The sequence below is a fragment of the Opisthocomus hoazin genome, chromosome 3 (genome assembly GCF_030867145.1).
Source record: "Opisthocomus hoazin isolate bOpiHoa1 chromosome 3, bOpiHoa1.hap1, whole genome shotgun sequence".
NCBI classification, from domain to species: Eukaryota; Metazoa; Chordata; class Aves; order Opisthocomiformes; family Opisthocomidae; genus Opisthocomus; species Opisthocomus hoazin.
In genome coordinates this window covers 81,214,099-81,231,502 of record NC_134416.1, presented here as the reverse complement: position 1 = coordinate 81,231,502, position 17,404 = coordinate 81,214,099, and the positions used below count along the sequence as shown (strand labels likewise).

Genomic DNA, 17,404 nt, shown 5'->3' with positions numbered 1-17,404 from the left:
GATGCAAGGAAGCTCAAGGCTCAGGCTTCACAGCAGGTCAGTCAGGTGAGGAAACAGATACTGCACAGCACAGGCTTTATTCTGATGGTTCCCTGTCCATTTTAGGGTACGGTATTCCTCAGAAAGGGAAAAGGGGTGATTTTTAAATTTGTGAGCCTGTTCCTCTTTATGTTTCCATCAGCCTTAAGATTCACCAGCTGGATGAATCATTAGCAGCAGAAACTTATAACATACAGAGCCAGACTCTGGTAAATATCTGTGATTACAGTGCCAGCTGGAAAATTTTTGGATCGTCCATTTCTGTTGGGAAAATTGCAGCTGGTTGAACCTGGTTGGAGTCTCCACGTTTGCAACAGTATTCTGTCAGGAAGGTTCCTTAAGTCCAGGATATAAATGGAAGACCAGACTAGCTGGTCACCCAGTGGAGTTATTTCTAGGCTTGTTTCATATTGGTCAAGGACTTCATGCTTGATATTCTTCATCCCAGTTGCTCTGTGATATTCCAGATGTCCTGACCCATACACTACTATCTTTCTCGGAATACACTAGTTTTTTAATTATTTGGGGAAAACTTTGAAATTATGATTTATGCTGAGGAATGGGGGATCTTCCATTTCAGAGTTCTGTCTCATTAAACATTTGTGTTACTTTTCTCAACGTTTTAGTGGAGCAATGAAGCAGGGCACAATGTGGCTGACCAAAAACAGCTCTAAAAATTGACCTTGCGCAAAATGACCTGTTTGTTTCCTTTAAGTGTTCTCATCATGCTCCCAGTTCTATTTTTTTGACCACTTACACATCCATCTTCTGAAGATTTAGTTTATGGATAGATTTTTTTTTTTTAAACTATGTCCTGGGATTTGTGAGAGATCATGTTCTTGCTAAAGATCTGCTTTTCCAAACATATTTTTATTTTTTTTCTCTGCTCTTTTTCTCTGTAGAGCTAATCAGAAATGTGCTGAATACCTCGTCAGTAAGTGGGCAGCTATAGAATCTGTACAAAAATAAGCAGTACTTTTTAAATTGAAGAACTGTGTTAGTGAAACAAACTGTTCAAATGTGAACTGATTGTACAATTTTCTTAATCTGTTACAGCCCCAGATATTTTGGTTGTCTGGGCAGTAATAATGAATTTCACAGAACTGGTTTCTCTCTACTGAAATTCCAAGGAAAAAAGAAATATTAAAGTTCAATTCGGTGCTGAGTACAGCACTAAGAGCACTCTGGTATAATAAAACTGATTTTTATTTGAACTAGTTCTTCAGTTCATGTATAATTCGAAAGATATCTTCTATTTTTCCATTTTCCTTTAAGAAATTGTATTTGAATTTTTCTCTAAGGAATTATGTAAGGAAAATACAGGTGTGTCCTAAGTAGAGCTGGTATTTATTGATTCTGCAATTCTTTCCTTTAAATCATTCAGTAGAACTAACATAAAAGACTTTAATAAAAGTTGCATGTTTACTTCTTTTAAAATGTACGTGAAGTATTTCTCTTTCTGCACATGTTCAAGTCCTAAATTAGGTAGGACTAATTCAGGTTATTTCAGTGGGAACATGTTCTTAGTCATGTTCATAAAAAATTTTTGATCTGTCTCTTGAAGTTGAACTTTTTGTTTTTCTCTGCAGATGGACTAGAAGCATCTATATGTTCTAGACAAAAGCTGAGCTTGGAGACCATCCTAGGTCATTATTTAGCATTTCTACAAGACTTACCAGATTATTCCTCATTTATTTCCTCGGCCCGGTAAGGTTGAACTAGTCAACTTAATTTCTATGTCTAAGCATTTTCCAGAAATCCTTTACCCCGCCCCCACTTTGAACTTTTGTAACTCTGGAACGTAATTACCCTGCCTCTTTTCACCAAAGAACTGGTGTTTTTCAGTATTGCTGGAAAGAAATAGAATCCTGCAGAGAAGGTTACTGTCATTCAAAAACGTTAAAAAAAGACATCTCGATTTCTGGTGTGTTATAAGTAGTAACCAAAGTGGTGGGCTCCTCATGATTCCAGTGTGTTGTTACAAGGGCTTCTTGTCACGAAGTCACTTGCATTATAGCCCTGCTAATGTCTAGATGAACACTGAAACAGAACCATTTAATCATCATGCTGTTTAAACAAAGAAAAAAATATCCCTCATGGAATAACTTTGGACTAATTGTTGAGTTCTGCCTCTGCTATGAAGTGCTATTAACTATCTACCATGCTATGCTGGTGATCACAGCTGTTAATAGATAAGAATACTTTCTACATTACGTTTCTGGACTCTGAACTTTATTTTTCGTTATGTTGCTATTTAGCTCTTTACTAAATCAGTCCCTTGTTTAACCTATCAGATGGATATAACCACATTCAATGCCATAAAAGAAAATATATTATAAACGGCACAATTTGAATATTTCCTCCACTGTTAGACAGGTCATGTCATACTTTTCATTCAAACTGACCTTGACAGGGCCCTTAGAATCTTGATTAAAATAGGCTCTAGAAGAAAACCACTCCTGGTTTGGGTTTTCAAAATCTTGGATTTCCTGGGTATATACAGTAAAGACAAAATAGAAGCTAAGGAGTAGCATGCAAATTGATATCTTGAATGTTCAATCACTTTTCTTTTGTGCTTTTTCCCAACTTTGTTATAAAGATCAATGCAGACACATTTGCTAGGGTAAGTATTTGGATTTGGTTTTAAATGCTGTTTCTAAAGTATGCACTATTTTCTCTACACAGTAGTACTAACAAAATCACCTGACTTATTTGGGTTTTCTTTGCAGAGGTATTTCTCTGACTCCAGTAGGTCTAGGAAAACGATTCTATGTGGGGAATGCTTTTTAACTCAATGTTTTGTATCTTGGTTTCTCTCATGTAGAAGCCATTCCAGTAACCGACACAGAAATTCCCTCACAAAGCTATTTAATGGTGTGTGTGGTGTCCTGCTTTTTAACTTCTAAAATAAAACATATTTAATGAGAAGGTATTTTCAACCTGAGACCTTTGCATTGGAATCTCCTTTTTCCATGCGCCTCAATCTTGAGCAGTCTTACAGAGTGGTGGAAATGTCAGTTGGAGCATTAAAATTTTCACTGTGATTTCACGTTTTGGGTTTAGATACTAAAATAGCAGTGTTGAGATACCAGTCAGTTAACTGGAATGTTTTGGCTTCCAATAATTACGATAAAACAAACAAACAAAATCTTCAGAGTTCACTAAAAATTAGAGGTTTTCATAGATTTTATTGATAAGTTCCTTTCTAGAAAATTATTAGTCTGTTGAACATAAAAGCTTTTCTCTTTTCAGCCACTGTTTGTGGCTTACGCTTGATTATGACTACTGATAAATGAACACTTCTTTAACCTAGCTGCCTGCATTCAGGTTTTGATTGTAATGTGGCTGTGAGTTTTCGGTGAATTTTGTCACATTTTTGAAAACCAAAGTGATTGTAATTTGTGATATTTCAGGCCTTGTGGTGATTAATTTGTGACTGCTATTTAAATCATGTTTGAACTTTCTTTCAGTTAAATAAATAAAACTCTATTCTAAAAATACAAAATATATATTTAAACAATTTTGCCTGCCTGCTAGGTAACAAACAAGAAATAAATCATGCCTAATTTTTCAGGATTTTGACATCTGTCAAAGAGTTTTTGAAGAAAGAAGAAAACTTACGGATTTCTGATGAAAAGGAATTGGATCATCTTTTTCATCTTGTAGAAGTCATAGAAGAAATTATAATCCTTCATTTATCAACTTCTTCAAACCAGTCTCTAATTGAAAATGTCTTGAATAATACAATTACATGGATGAAAAATTTTGCTGAGGGGAAGGAATCTGCCACCAATTTCTCACTTGCAGTTTTTGAACTCCATAATGAACTACTAAAATATTTCCAGCCTCTTCAGAGATTCTGGACAAAGGAGAAGACAGAAATTTTCTGGCATATAGTGAAAATTGTATTCCATGACCTTGATTCTAGGCTCTCTCAGTTGAGTCAAGTGGAAGAGGATGAGGTATTTGAGACCTTATCTAGAATTATATTTTCCATTACAGAAAATAAAATCCTTCGTAGAAGTGTGCTATCATTCCAAAATATCCTGACTGATTGGCCAGAGCTAAATATTGCTGCTTTGGACCATCTAAAACACTTCAGTGAAAACTTCCTAAGGAATCTCTATGAGGAGGGATCATTGACTGGTGATCATGCCAATGTGTCTTTCAGCACAATTCACGGAGTGAATAATGCCTCCTCTTTATCACTCTCAAATGCAACTTTTATATATAAAGTACAAGCATTAGGAGAACTTGTGCACGATTTCTTAAAAAATGTCCAAAAATTAAACACTACTAATGTGGCCTCACTTGATCCAGTACTTTTCTCTCTGTATCAGAATGATGATCTGGTCTTAAATATTGAGAGCAATAACACTCTGTTAACATTTCTTCATGAGACTTCAAAAGACATTTCATCTTTTCAAGTATGGCATGATTTCCAAGACGGGGACCAAGTTTTTGATATTCTCTCTGAAACTTGATCTTCTCTGGAACTTTACCAGTAAGTCTCTTTGTGAAAAGTTACAAATCATTTACAACTACACAGAGTTTCAGGCCCAGTCTCTTGCACAGAAAGGAAAAAAAGACATGCAAGTTGTGTTTAGCACTCTGAGCAGCCTTAAAACTTTATTCATAGATGAAGAGCTCCAAACAGCTGCCTTTTGTTATTTGGAACACTTTCTTTGTGTCTACCCAGAATGCCTGGTAAATAATGAGTGCACTGACTTTTATCTATCAAACATTACTTCTGTAGATCATTTAGCAGAAGTTTATGACTTGCTTCTCCTTCCATTGGACAGTGTTCTGTCTAATATAACAAATTTGGGAGATAAGGTAAGCGTGCCTTCTGCCTTGCACTGCACTGTTACATGGCTTCAAACCTGGACAGAGATTTTTGAAGAGGCATCCAAATTCTTAAATTTGAATTCAACCTTTTTTATCTATCTAAGTAATGATTTGTCAAATCTCTCTGAAAGTCTTTTAAATGCAACTCATGACGAACTGTGCAATAATACAGCTATGGTTATAACTGAAGCTACAACAGCAGCAATGAATCTATTAAAAATCATACTTGAAGGAGGTGGTGATTTAAATGACTGGAAAGAATTTGAATCTTTCCTTGCTAATCTTCAAAGTGTATTTAACAATGCAGTTGATGTCACAAGCTCACTTAAAGGTTACAGTTTAGAAAGTGTTTTAGAAATGATGGGAGTCATCATAACAGGATTGCAGAAACCTATACTGAAGGTTGTGAATGAAGAGTTTTTGAATTCTTGGCTTGATACTTTCATCTCAGAAGGACCCGAGGGAGAAGATAGGGGTTTATTTTCCATTGGAAATTCCCTTTCTACTATTCTCAAGCTGTCCCAAAAGGAACTTGGAATTATTCTCACAGAGATGAAAGACAGAACTGCTTTCTTTAAAAGTGTACCTCAAGGCAAATATATGGTTTGTATCAGCATTTTCCAGAATATTACAAAACTAATGTTGGACAATACTTTGAAAGACATAAGCCATCCACAAAAAAATTTTTCATCTCATCTTAATTCCTTTCTAAACTTTTATAGTACAGTGGATGAAGTAGAGGATTGTAACAGATGGATAAGGGGATTAAGTAATCTCAGTGAAAAGTACAAGTCACCTTCCCACCTTGAAAGTGCCAAACATATTTTATTTCTACTGAAATCACTGGGAAACACTGAGACAGATTCTAAGCTAATGAATGTGGTGGACTTTGTTGGTTTGATTTTTAGTTTGGTACTCCCTGAATGCTCCCTAACTAGTTCTGATGTGATTTGTGTAAATGCTTATTTCAATATTATAGCAAAAAATTTAAAATTTATTCTTCCTGGATTTTATGTAAAAGAATACATTAGTGTGCCTGAATTAATTTTTACACTTTTAAATAACTCTGGGGGGCAAATGGTTGTCAATGATTTAGTGGGGCATTTACCATATACCTCAAATAAGACCCATTTTAGTCGGTCAGTCCATGGGTTCAACAGGACTTCAAGGATGCTCCTTAATCCTTTTCACCATGTTCAGCTTTCGTCAGTAGAACTTTTGGCAGAAATTCAAACATTTCTGAAAAATAAAACTTCAAAAATCCAAGAAAACATCTCCTCTCCTTTGGATACAGAGATTGAACCTTTCTTGCATGAGAAAAATATCAGTTTGTTGATGGAGTTCTTTCAATATTTGATTCATAAACTTGACTCAAACTTGCAGGGTGAACACAAAACATTTCTCCAGAAACTGATAGAAACAGCAGCTTTGAATATTGAACTGGTAAGGAAGGCAATTATAATTTTCAAGTCTACTTTCACTGGCTTTCCATTAACTGATGATAAAGAGTTTCTAAAGAATATAGTATCCTTGGTGCAAAATGTGAGGGACATGGATGTTGAGTTCTTGATAAGTCAATTCAAACAAGTCCAGAGGAGCCTAGATAATTTCTTTAAAAATATCAAACCTTTGTATACTGAGAACTCTGAGTTAGGAATGCTAACAGACTGGTGGGATGCCTTCAAGAACAACTCCTGTAATTGGAACCTGACTGGCTTATGGGAAATAACTCTTTGAACAAGATGAGCTCTATGCTGTAGAAGAGATCTTCCAACTCCTCCTCAATGTCATTAGCCTTACAGAAAGATTAGCTCATGGAAACATCATGGAAGCACTAACTGAAGTATACTCTTTCCTACTCACTCAGGAAGCAAAAATGCCAGTGTTTACGGAAGAAGAGTTCTCTAATCAAGTAGAAAGTCTTCTAATGTTACTGCACACACTGACAGACATGTCTGGTGGACCAGCAGGGGTCCCAGTGTGTTCTTCCGCAGCATCGTGCTGGACTCTCACAACAGCAACACCTCAGAATCATCCCGCTTTTAAACCTTGTGACTTTGCGCGTAGCAATTCTACTCTTATTTACAATGCAGTCATTGAAGTCATTAAGGATCTGAAACTCATCACTCTGGAGGACAGTTCCTCATGCACTGTGGAAGACTTTCAGATTGATATCACTCGCAATCTGACTTGCTTTTTTCATCAGATCAAAGAATGGAACTCTATTCTTCTAAACTTCTCTGAGCTCCACCATGTAAATGGCTCTGTTCTCAAAAAGCTGCTAGATTTTTGGAATGAACTATTCCTCTACATTGAGCCTCTGCAGGTGAATAATACGTACTCAATCAATTGTTCCTCTACACCGAAGAGACAAGCAGCTTTACGAATTGTAGAAACACTGGGCAGTATGCCAGCGGCAGAAATGGAGATGGCCAAAGGTGTTCTTGAACAGCTGGATGATCTTTATGGTGGTCTAAGTGGGAACACACATTCAGGAACATCACTTATAAAGACTGTTCTTACTGATGTTAAGAATATGACCAGGGAAGTCGCTGGGCTCCTGAATACAGAAGCTGTCCTTTCTTTTCTTTCTGTAATTCAGCCTTTAATGGTGCTGTCTTCTTTTGGAAACCAGACACGCTCAATGCTTATGCTATTATCAGATTTAAATGGAAGCAGTAATATATCTGATATCTTTGAGAACTTCTGGTTTCCTGTAGTCACAAGCATAGAAGACCTATTTGTGAATTTTAATGTTAGAAACTTACTTGCGGTGATAGACCAAGAGTTTCAATTACTAAGTTTAGCTACTGGACAGTCCTCTTCAATGGCTCTTGATGTTTTAATACAGCATTTTAATACATCATCTGTAGATGCTATGTTAAGAAATTTTGAAGACATACAAGAGATTTTGAATAGATTTCTATGCGAGTGTAACAGTAAAAATAATTTTGAAATAATGCATGCTCTAATTCTCCTTATGACTAATGAAAATTTATCGAATGACCTACTGCTCATCGTCAAAGACATTACTGACTTTCTGGAACTATTCCAAAATATGTCTAAGGAAGATTATTCTGGTATATTGCTTGATGATGGTCATCTTAGCAGAGAAAAATTGAAAAATATTCATACCGCTGATTCAGTTTTCCTAAACAGTCTCCTTTATGTAATTGCTGATATTGCTGTTATAGAAGAAGCTCTGCATACACAGAATATTGAGCTTCAGGCAGCTGACTTCATTGATTCATTTTTTGATAATGCACAATATAGTGAAGTTTCTACTCAGTCCCTAAACAGAACTCTGGAGATCATGCAAGAGATCTTGCAGATGATATTTCAGTCTACCACAGAACATGACAGGAAGAAAATAAGCTTCTTACTAAAGGATTTGCATGGGGCTATAATGGCAGAAATGAGGTAAGTATTTTCTTTTTACTAATTTTGATGGTGTGCTGACCATGACAGAAGGGGTCTTTGTTTGTAAACAGCTCAATCAAAATTTTTATTAAGTTAATTACTGTTTCATTTCAGATTTGTGCCTTTGAGTAAAATAATATTTTATACCAACTTATATTGTTCAGATCAGCCATATATGGCATCACGTTATATTGCATGGGCCGGGTTATTGATGTGTTAGTCATCTGTATTGATACTTGAGGTGGTTTCTTAGGAATTCTTATGCAACTAAATATTTGAAGATATTAGTCTTTTAAAATCCTTGCAGGATTGAACAATGAACCCACAGTTATTGGTGGACAACAGTTGTTATGACTATGGAGTTAAATATTAAAGAATGATTGGGACTAATGTTTTATGGTGGGTTTTTTTTTTGCTTTCTGTATTCAAGTGAGGATATATTGTATTTGAATGCCTTCAACTCAAATTTGCTGATGACTTATGCAAACAAGATGACCCTTTTGGGGCTATGGTTATAGTGTTAAATTGTTCAGTTTAACAAATACAGTTGCTGAAGGAATCTTGAGCCCAAGATGGTTTTTGCCAGATAAATTAAATGTAATCCAGCAGCAGAGGAAATTCTGCTTCAGGAAAATGTTTACTAACAACTTATTTAGTAAAACCACTGCTGGACTGGAGTTGCTGCATTTAAATAATACTTACTGAATGAATCCCACAGGATGGCTGCTCCAAACAGCTCTAGGATCTTTTGCTGGTGAAGCTACTGATCCTACTGACAGACCAGCTAGAAAATGGTATTATAAGGTTGATGCATGATTCTGACATGGAATTTAGACCTTTATGATTTATTTTATGCAGATATGTCAAACCAGTGCTCAGCAGGGCCAGGCATTAACCACGTCTTTTGAAAAATCAAAAGCAAATACTAGAAAAGTGGTTTATTTTCCATAAATGCTGATTATAAGAGATTTTGAGTATTCTTCTTTTTGCTGTCAAGTCAGTATATGCTGTGGGCTCTCAGTATTTCTGACACCATTATGATTTTGTCTTATTTTGCTCAGGTACTTTCTATCACTCACAGAATCACAGAATCACAGAATAGTAGGGGTTGGAAGAGACCTCTGTGGCTCATCTAGTCCAAACCTCCTGCTGAAGCAGGGTCACCTACAGCAGGCTGCACAGGACCCTGTCCAGGCGGGTCTTGAATATCTCCAGACAAGGAGACTACACAACCTCCCTGGGCAGACTGTTCCAGTGCTCCGTCACCCTCAGAGGGAAGAAGTTCTTCCTCATGTTCAGACGGAACTTCCTGTGCTTCAGTTTGTGCCCATTGCCCCTTGTCCTGTCACTGGGCACCACTGAAAAGACCTTGGCCTCATCCTCCTGACACCCACCCTTCAGATATTTATAAGCATTTATTAGGTCCCCTCGCAGCCTTCTCTTCTTCAGGCTGAACAAGCCCAGCTCCCTCAGCCTCTCCTCGTAGGGGAGATGTTCCAGTCCCCTCATCATCCTTGTAGCCCTCTGCTGGACTCTCTCCAGTAGCTCCTCATCTTTCTTGAACTGGGGGAGCCCAGAACTGGACACAGTACTCCAGATGGGGCCTCACTAGGGCAGTGTAGAGGGGAAGGAGAACCTCCCTTGTCCTGCTGGCCACACTCTTCTTGATGCACCCCAGGATCCCATTGGCTTTCTTGGCAGCCAGGGCACACTGCTGGCTACTCCTAAGGTCTTAAGAAAGCTGATGACTTGCTACCTTGATGAAAACCTGTTTTGTGGGGTTTTTTTTTAAATGAAATTATTATGTTCTGTTTTTGAAACAGTTCAGACAAATGTAATAACTTAATATTGAAATCCTTATATGATGCATTGAAGATTGCAACTGTACATAGTCACTTGCTGAAAATATTTTTATGGTACCTTTGTTATGAAAATAATTCTTTCTTATTAATCTTTCTACAGAGCATCTAAAATCTGCGAGATTCTTCAGAAACATCTACACCCTGCTGGTGTCCTACTGTTGCAGAAGTTGCAGTTTACTATTTTGAATGTTCTTAAAGTCTTTTCAGGTTGGTTACCACAGCAGTGACTGTATGGGTCACCATACACATTAGTACTATAATGTTAAGGCTTTATTCTGAGTAACCTTTTGCAAAAATTAGTTAATTTGGGTGACACCAAGCAAGGCAAGTGTACTGCTGCCTGGAAATTAAACCGTCAGAGGCACGGGAAAAATTTTGATGCAGATCGTGTAAAGGGATGATTTCTTTCCGGAGTGGTCATGTTGATTCAAAATCTCAGTGGAAGCAGCAGGTCTCCTCTCATTTTTAGTCGTACGCTCTTTACCTTCCTCCTGGGCTTACTCTCGTGCATCAGGACCTCCTTCTTTTTTGATATGACTCACAAACCTAGCAGAAGACTGTATACACATTCAGGTTTCATCTTATCTTTTTTGCTGCATATTTTTTACCAGGCTCGTGAAATGAGTCAATTCACAGAGGTTTTTTTGATGAGCCAGAGTTGGCACAAGGCAGTATCTAACTGACAGGAAGAAAAAATGGGGCAAGTATATAAAGGAAGTGGCACCTCCCACTTCTGGGTGTGTTGAGCCAGTACATTGCCTAACAGTAGCTGAATAACTTCATCTTCAATAAACTGTTCAAATTTTGATGTGTTAGGCTTGTTTTATTCCTTGTATATAGGCCCCCAAGATGAACACTTTCAGAAAGGCCCTGTATTGACTTAAGGGTGTAATTTCATATTGTATTTTCTTTGGGAAAACCAAAGCCTTTGCTTTTCAAACTTTGTCTTTTAAACCAGCTATGCCCAGAATTTTTTGCCAAGGGCAAGGAGGCATTAACCTGTCATTCTAGAGCAAGGGATGAGATCGGTAATGTCTTATGCCAAATTAATTTCTGAACAAAACATAGTATGTGATTACAACCCAATTCTGACTATCTTTTCCACTCTCCTGTGACTGATGTTGTTCTCAAAGAATAAAATTGTAACAAAGTTGAGCTCAGAATGAGCGATAATGAAAATGTGTGCCAGGTACCTGGGATCTGTCTTTGACCTCTGAAGAATACTGTCTGGTTGAGAGAACTGAGATTGAGGAACTAAATTTTTGTTGTTCTTATTTCATACTCTGGTCTTAGGGATGTTTCATAATGTTTCATCTGATGCAGACAACATTAAGAAACCTAATGAGAAGAGGTGAAAATTGCTTGACTTGGTTTGCATTACTGAGTTGCATTGTATCACTTCTGTGAGCAAGATCAAGTTTTCCTTGTTTTGGAAGCAGTGGTGAATGTTTGTTATTCTTCCTTCTTGACATATGAACCAAATATAAGGAAAAAAACATGAAGAGAAAATACAAACCAAATCCTTCCATAAACCAATAATTCAACTGTCAAACCAAACTCCTTCCCTACTATCCCATGTATAAACCCATTACAGGCAGGGGAATGGAGTTTTTTTTCCAGCAACATGGGGGCCGCAAACTTGGGTAGAAACTTCCCCCATGCATGATCAGGTGATAAATATCCGCTATCTGGATTCATTACCCCTAGATATACAAAATGTCTATGTAATGCTGTTTCCCTCCCCTTGCAGCTAAGGTCTGAAAGTTACTACTCACTCGAGGGTTAGTAGCATCCTCTTGTCTCCCTGGGGAAATAGGATCAGGGCAGCCTGCCCAAGGAGGAGGTAGATGTGATTGGTATACACAGCTTCTCAGAGTTATGCTTCTTGCTAACAAAGAGCAAAAATAAAGTTTTCTTTTTGGGTTCTGTAGGATATATTTCTGTTCTTATTACAGAATCACAGAATCACAGAATAGTAGGGGTTGAAAGGGACCTCTCTGGCTCATCTAGTCCAAACCTCCTGCTGAAGCAGGGTCACCTACAGCAGGCTGCACAGGACCCTGTCCAGGCAGGTCTTGAATATCTCCAGAGAAGGAGACTCCACAACCTCCCTGGGCAGCCTGTTCCAGTGTTCCGTCACCCTCAGAGGGGAGAAGTTCTTCCTCATGTTCAGACGGAACTTCCTGTGCCTCAGTTTGTGCCCTTTGCCCCTTGTTCTGTCACTGGGCACCACTGAAAAGAGCTTGGCCTCATCCTCCTGACACCCACCCTTGAGATATATTTATAAGCATATATTAGGTCCCCTCGCAGCCTTCTCTTCTTCAGGCTGAACAAGCCCAGCTCCCTCAGCCTCTCCTCGTAGGGGAGATGTTCCAGTCCCCTCATCATCCTTGTAGCCCTCTGCTGGACTCTCTCCAGTAGCTCCTCATCTTTCTTGAACTGGGAAGCCCAGAACTGGACAGAGTACTCCAGATGAGGTCTCACTAGGGCAGTGTAGAGGGGAAGGAGAACCTCCCTCGTCCTGTTGGCCACACTCTTCTTGATGCACCCCAGGATCCCATTGGCTTTCTTGGCAGCCAGGGCACACTGCTGGCTCATGGTTAACCTGTCGTCCACCAGGACACCCAGGTCCCTCTCCACAGAGCTGCTCTCCACAGGTCCACCCCAAGCCTGTACTGATGCATGAGGTTATTCCTCCCCAGGTGCAGGACCCTGCATTTGCCTTTGTTGAACCTCATCAGGTTCCTCTCTGCCCAACTTTCCAGCCTATCCAGGTCACGCTGAATGGCAGCACAGCCTTCCGGTGTGTCTTCCACACCTCCCAGTTTGGTGTCATCAGCAAACTTGCTGAGGGTACATTCTAACTCTTCATCCAGGTCGTTGATGAAGAAGTTAAACAAGACTGGGCCCAGTACTGACCCCTGAGGGACACCACTAGTTACCAGCCTCCAACTAGACTCAGCGCCACTGATGACAACCCTCTGAGTTCTGCCATTCAGCCATTTATCTATCCACTTCACCGACCACTCATCCAGCCCATACTTCCTGATCTTCCCTAGGAGGATATCATGGGAGACTGTGTCGAAAGCCTTGCTGAAGTCGATTTGATCAGGAAAGTGTAATGGAGAAGAGTAATGGAAATTGAATCAAACTAGCCCTTCTTGCTCTCTGCGATGATAAATGAACTTAGCCAGAAATATTTCTCAGTCCCTTAATCTAGCAGACTACCTCTGCATTTAAAACCTTTTCTGTCCCTTATTGTTTTGTTAATTTTTCATCTGATTACAGTAACTTATTCAGTTTTTTTAGCTGATTAAACCTGGACATTTTCTCTTACAGAAGAACCAGCTGTCATTGGCAAGCTTTTTTGTGTTGTTACAAAGTGTCAAGATGGATTAATGAGTCACTTATTCCTCTCTGTCATTGAAGGAATCACTCTGGTTCGAGATCGTTATCAGGTTAGAGTGGTTTCCACACCTACAAGTGTTCTTTACAACATGCATTAAACTTTGGAAACTAATGTGAATGTGGTCTTTTTTTTCCTACTGTCTGAATGTATCCACAGTGGCTATACAAAGCTGAAGTTTATATGGGTGTAGCTCTGATGCTCTTGATAGTGATACCCAGAAGGAATTCCTTAAGTAAACATTGGTGAGATTTGAAAGTTGTAAATATAGCCAGAACTACTAGAATTCCTATAAGCAGGATAACTAGATTGCAATTCAATATCAAACAGCAGCCTTTTTAAAATTCCTTTAAATTTTGTGATACTGCTAATTTCATGAAACACAGTACTTTTAAATCTTCATAGGAACAACTGTGAAATCAAGCTAGATACAAATAAACTTCTTGGCCAGAGTCATTCAAGCTAAAATAGCAATTATCATTACCAGTTGAGGTCAGCCTGTTTTTCTTTAACAGTGCATGAAACTACCAGTGGGAGAGAGTAACATTTGGCATTTAGAGACTCATTTAGAGCTGGAAGCAGGCCTTTGGATAGTGCGCACATGTGTGCACATACAGATGAAACAAAACATCATGCTTTTATTATAGAATTTGCCGCCTCTTTACGAAATAGCTCTGCTAGTTTGTCTATCTGGACATTTTGCTGGTATGAACAGCAATGTTTTAAGGTAAACAGAGGCCAGAGGCATCGCTCATATCTCAGATTCTTGCAGAACAAGTGCATTTTCGTAGCCACCACCATTCTATGACCTATTTCTGCAAATATTAAAATAACTTACAAAATAAGAAATGTGAATATTCAGGAGAAAATATAAAAGTGAATATTACACAAAGCACAATGCAAGAAAAATTTATGATATGGGTATCCAGATATTTTTATATGCTCTTTGCAAACTGATGTTTGGAACAATTTTTTTTGAAAAATGTAAAAATGGTCAGCCTAAAATTTTTTTTAAAAAAAGAAGATCATTTCATTTTGAAATTAAATTTCAAATGAAAATGTTGGCATCTCTGTTAATGGAAGAGTCTCTTTGATAGGCTAGGTCAAGTTCACAAATATTTTTGGTTTTGTCCAAAACTCAAATCTTTGAAAATTCCTTTGTTCTTGAAAACCTCTTACACAGTTTCAATTACAAATATAATGGGCATAAAAGCATTACCTGAGCCACATTGTCATTTGAAAATATGCATCATCTAGTTGCCAAGACATGCTACTTCAAGCAATAACATAATCTCATGAACTTGCTAACCATATGATCATTATGTTTCGCAGGATATTGAAAGAATGTGGTCTGCTTTCAACAAGGAGAAGTGTGTGAGTATGGCATTTATAAATCAAAAACTTCCCAATACTTTGGAGAGCTTCCTGAGAGCCTTGCAGAATACCAGCAATGACAGCTGTGAATGTGAACTAATGTCGGGGAACATACAGAGACGACTGCAAATGTAAAGCCTTTTACATTTTGGTACCCCAAATGGTTCTTGTTAAAGATGTTACGTTGTGCGTATGGCTGGTTATGTAATTACAGGAGAAATACTGTTTATCAAAGTCTCTTTAAGCTTAGTTCATTTAACTGAAAACTGAGTGGATACAAGGCACAAATTATCTAAGTAATGTTCAAAATTCTGGATATTTCTAAAATCCCTTACACTTTTGCTGAGAACTTGTAGCAGATCCACAAGGAGAATGCTTTGAATTGCGACTAAGAAAAATTTTCAATTTTCCATTACCTCAGTTAGGTCAAAATTTTTATATCTTAGTTTTTATCTAAAGCTGTTTTACTGTGGCCTTGTCCTGTCAACAGCTGGATATTTTTTGCAAAACAGTGAACATTCAGATGAGTTCAGCAGTTCAAACAGTCAGAAAGACAGGATGGTGCTTGTAACTGATGGGTTTGAACTCAAAATAATTTTAGATATGCTCTATTCCCTTGAGAAAAAATAGGAGATTTTTAACTAAATGAATAAAACTGCTACTACAGTGTATTTCAATCTTGCTGTCAGAAGTCATCCTTCTTATAATTGTTGCTATACTGATTTGACTGTTGGATTGTTTTCGTAATGGGCTTGAATAGTCTTTGTCAATTATAGTAGTACAGAAGAACTTGAGCTTAGATGCTGGTCTTATGGACCACAGACTCGTGTCCAGTTTTTGAATGGTAAATGATATCTGATGTGTGTATACTCTTTACTACTTAAATTGCAATTAGATAAACATCATTTATCCTGAAATGCAGGATAAAACTCTCGGTTTAAAAAAATCTGTGTTCAGTAAGAAACATGGAAGTGAGACATTGCTAGATCTGTGCTTATCCACCAGCTACTCTTTGTTAGAGCACTTACGTATCATGGGAAGTTCTCTACATTTTCCATCTCATTTAGGCTTGAAATATGATGATCATTGCACCATAGAAGTATAGCGTGAGAAGGTCTGTGGAGCTGCTTACTGCATGCACAGTGTGTGCATATAGAGCAAATGTGACCTTTTTGCGTCATTTAGCGGCTATTTCACTATTCATGTTACTCTTTATACATAGTGATGTCAATGACTGAGTTCTGATAACTTGTGAAACTAAGGCTATCATTTCAGGATGGATGAAAATTTGGAGCTACACTTGTCAGAAAATCCAGCGGCAACTTTTCTCAGCAATTTTAATCTTTTGATTGGTGGGTTCCAGTTTTCTCAACTTTTTTACAAGCCACTACTGCGTAATTTTGCAGGACAACTTTTTCATTGTTCTTCAGACTTTAAAGGGCTACAGCTTATGAAGATTACTGACTTAAGGAAATATATTTTCATTGTACACACGTGCACACACATGCGCTTGAGCTGGCACAGAGCAGCATAGTTTACCTTGTCAGAGCCTGTCCGAAAAGATGCAGGGATTCCTTAAAAAGAAAAGGGGACTTAAGTTAGTGGAAGAATAAAATCTTAAAGGGCTAAAGGCTGCTTCACTAATTTCAGATGTTGTCATAATACAGGGAGGTGGGATAACCTGTGCTCTTACAGGATAATGCAAACAGATGCACAAGACTTTCAGTCTGCCAGGAGAGTGACCCTTACATTTGAAGTAGTGAATTACACAATATGAAGTTTTTGTGTCCTTTATCATCCCTCAGAATAAAAGGTAATGAAAAGGATACAGTCTATGGGTAATTTTATTAAGCATACAGTAGTACTGATGGCACTACTTCTCTTCCAGGTGTGAAAGTCAAAGAGTGTGTGCAGAATCTTACTCAGCTGAGGCTGGACATGGGTTCTTCTGTCAATATTTCTGAAGAAACTATCAGTACCATCCTGGAAGCCAGTATCTCTCATTCAGAGGTAAAAGATTGAAGAAAGGTGTTAAATTAAAGGGTCAACCTATAGCCTGATGTGGTGACCAAAACAAAATAAACCCACTTGTTTGTGTGGAATCTTATATCTTTCGCTTGTCACTTCTATGTGGAATATTTTGTGAGATTTAGGACTTCAAATAATAATGCGAAACATTAAGAGACCAATTTATAGTAGCACTAGTCTGCTGGTCTTAATTGGTACCATTTCATTACCTTCAGCAGTGTTACCCACTTGTGCTGACACAGAGTTTTAGCTTTGCTATCTTGGTAGTGTAGAAAAGGTGAGGGTTCCCAGTGAAATAATTTTGTGTCTTCCCACCTCTGACCCTTGCAGTACGGAGCAGTCTGATTTTTTTTTTCTTAATTTTTTTTTCATTCCTTCATGTGCTCTTCATTGTTCTTACCTTATCTTACCAGTATCTTGCATTATC

At 38.0% G+C, this 17,404-nt stretch overlaps 1 protein-coding gene across 1 annotated transcript in view; it reads left to right on the top strand.

The window, feature by feature from the left end:
• Positions 1-17,404, top strand: part of ABCA13 (ATP binding cassette subfamily A member 13) — a 228,576-nt gene that overhangs the window by 45,817 nt on the left and 165,355 nt on the right. Inside the window, 8 exon segments of the mRNA XM_075415298.1 lie at positions 3,614-4,519; positions 4,521-6,617; positions 6,619-8,307; positions 10,270-10,376; positions 13,509-13,627; positions 14,908-15,080; positions 16,225-16,301; positions 16,838-16,959. Of these exon segments, the coding sequence (XP_075271413.1) occupies positions 3,614-4,519; positions 4,521-6,617; positions 6,619-8,307; positions 10,270-10,376; positions 13,509-13,627; positions 14,908-15,080; positions 16,225-16,301; positions 16,838-16,959 (5,290 nt within the window).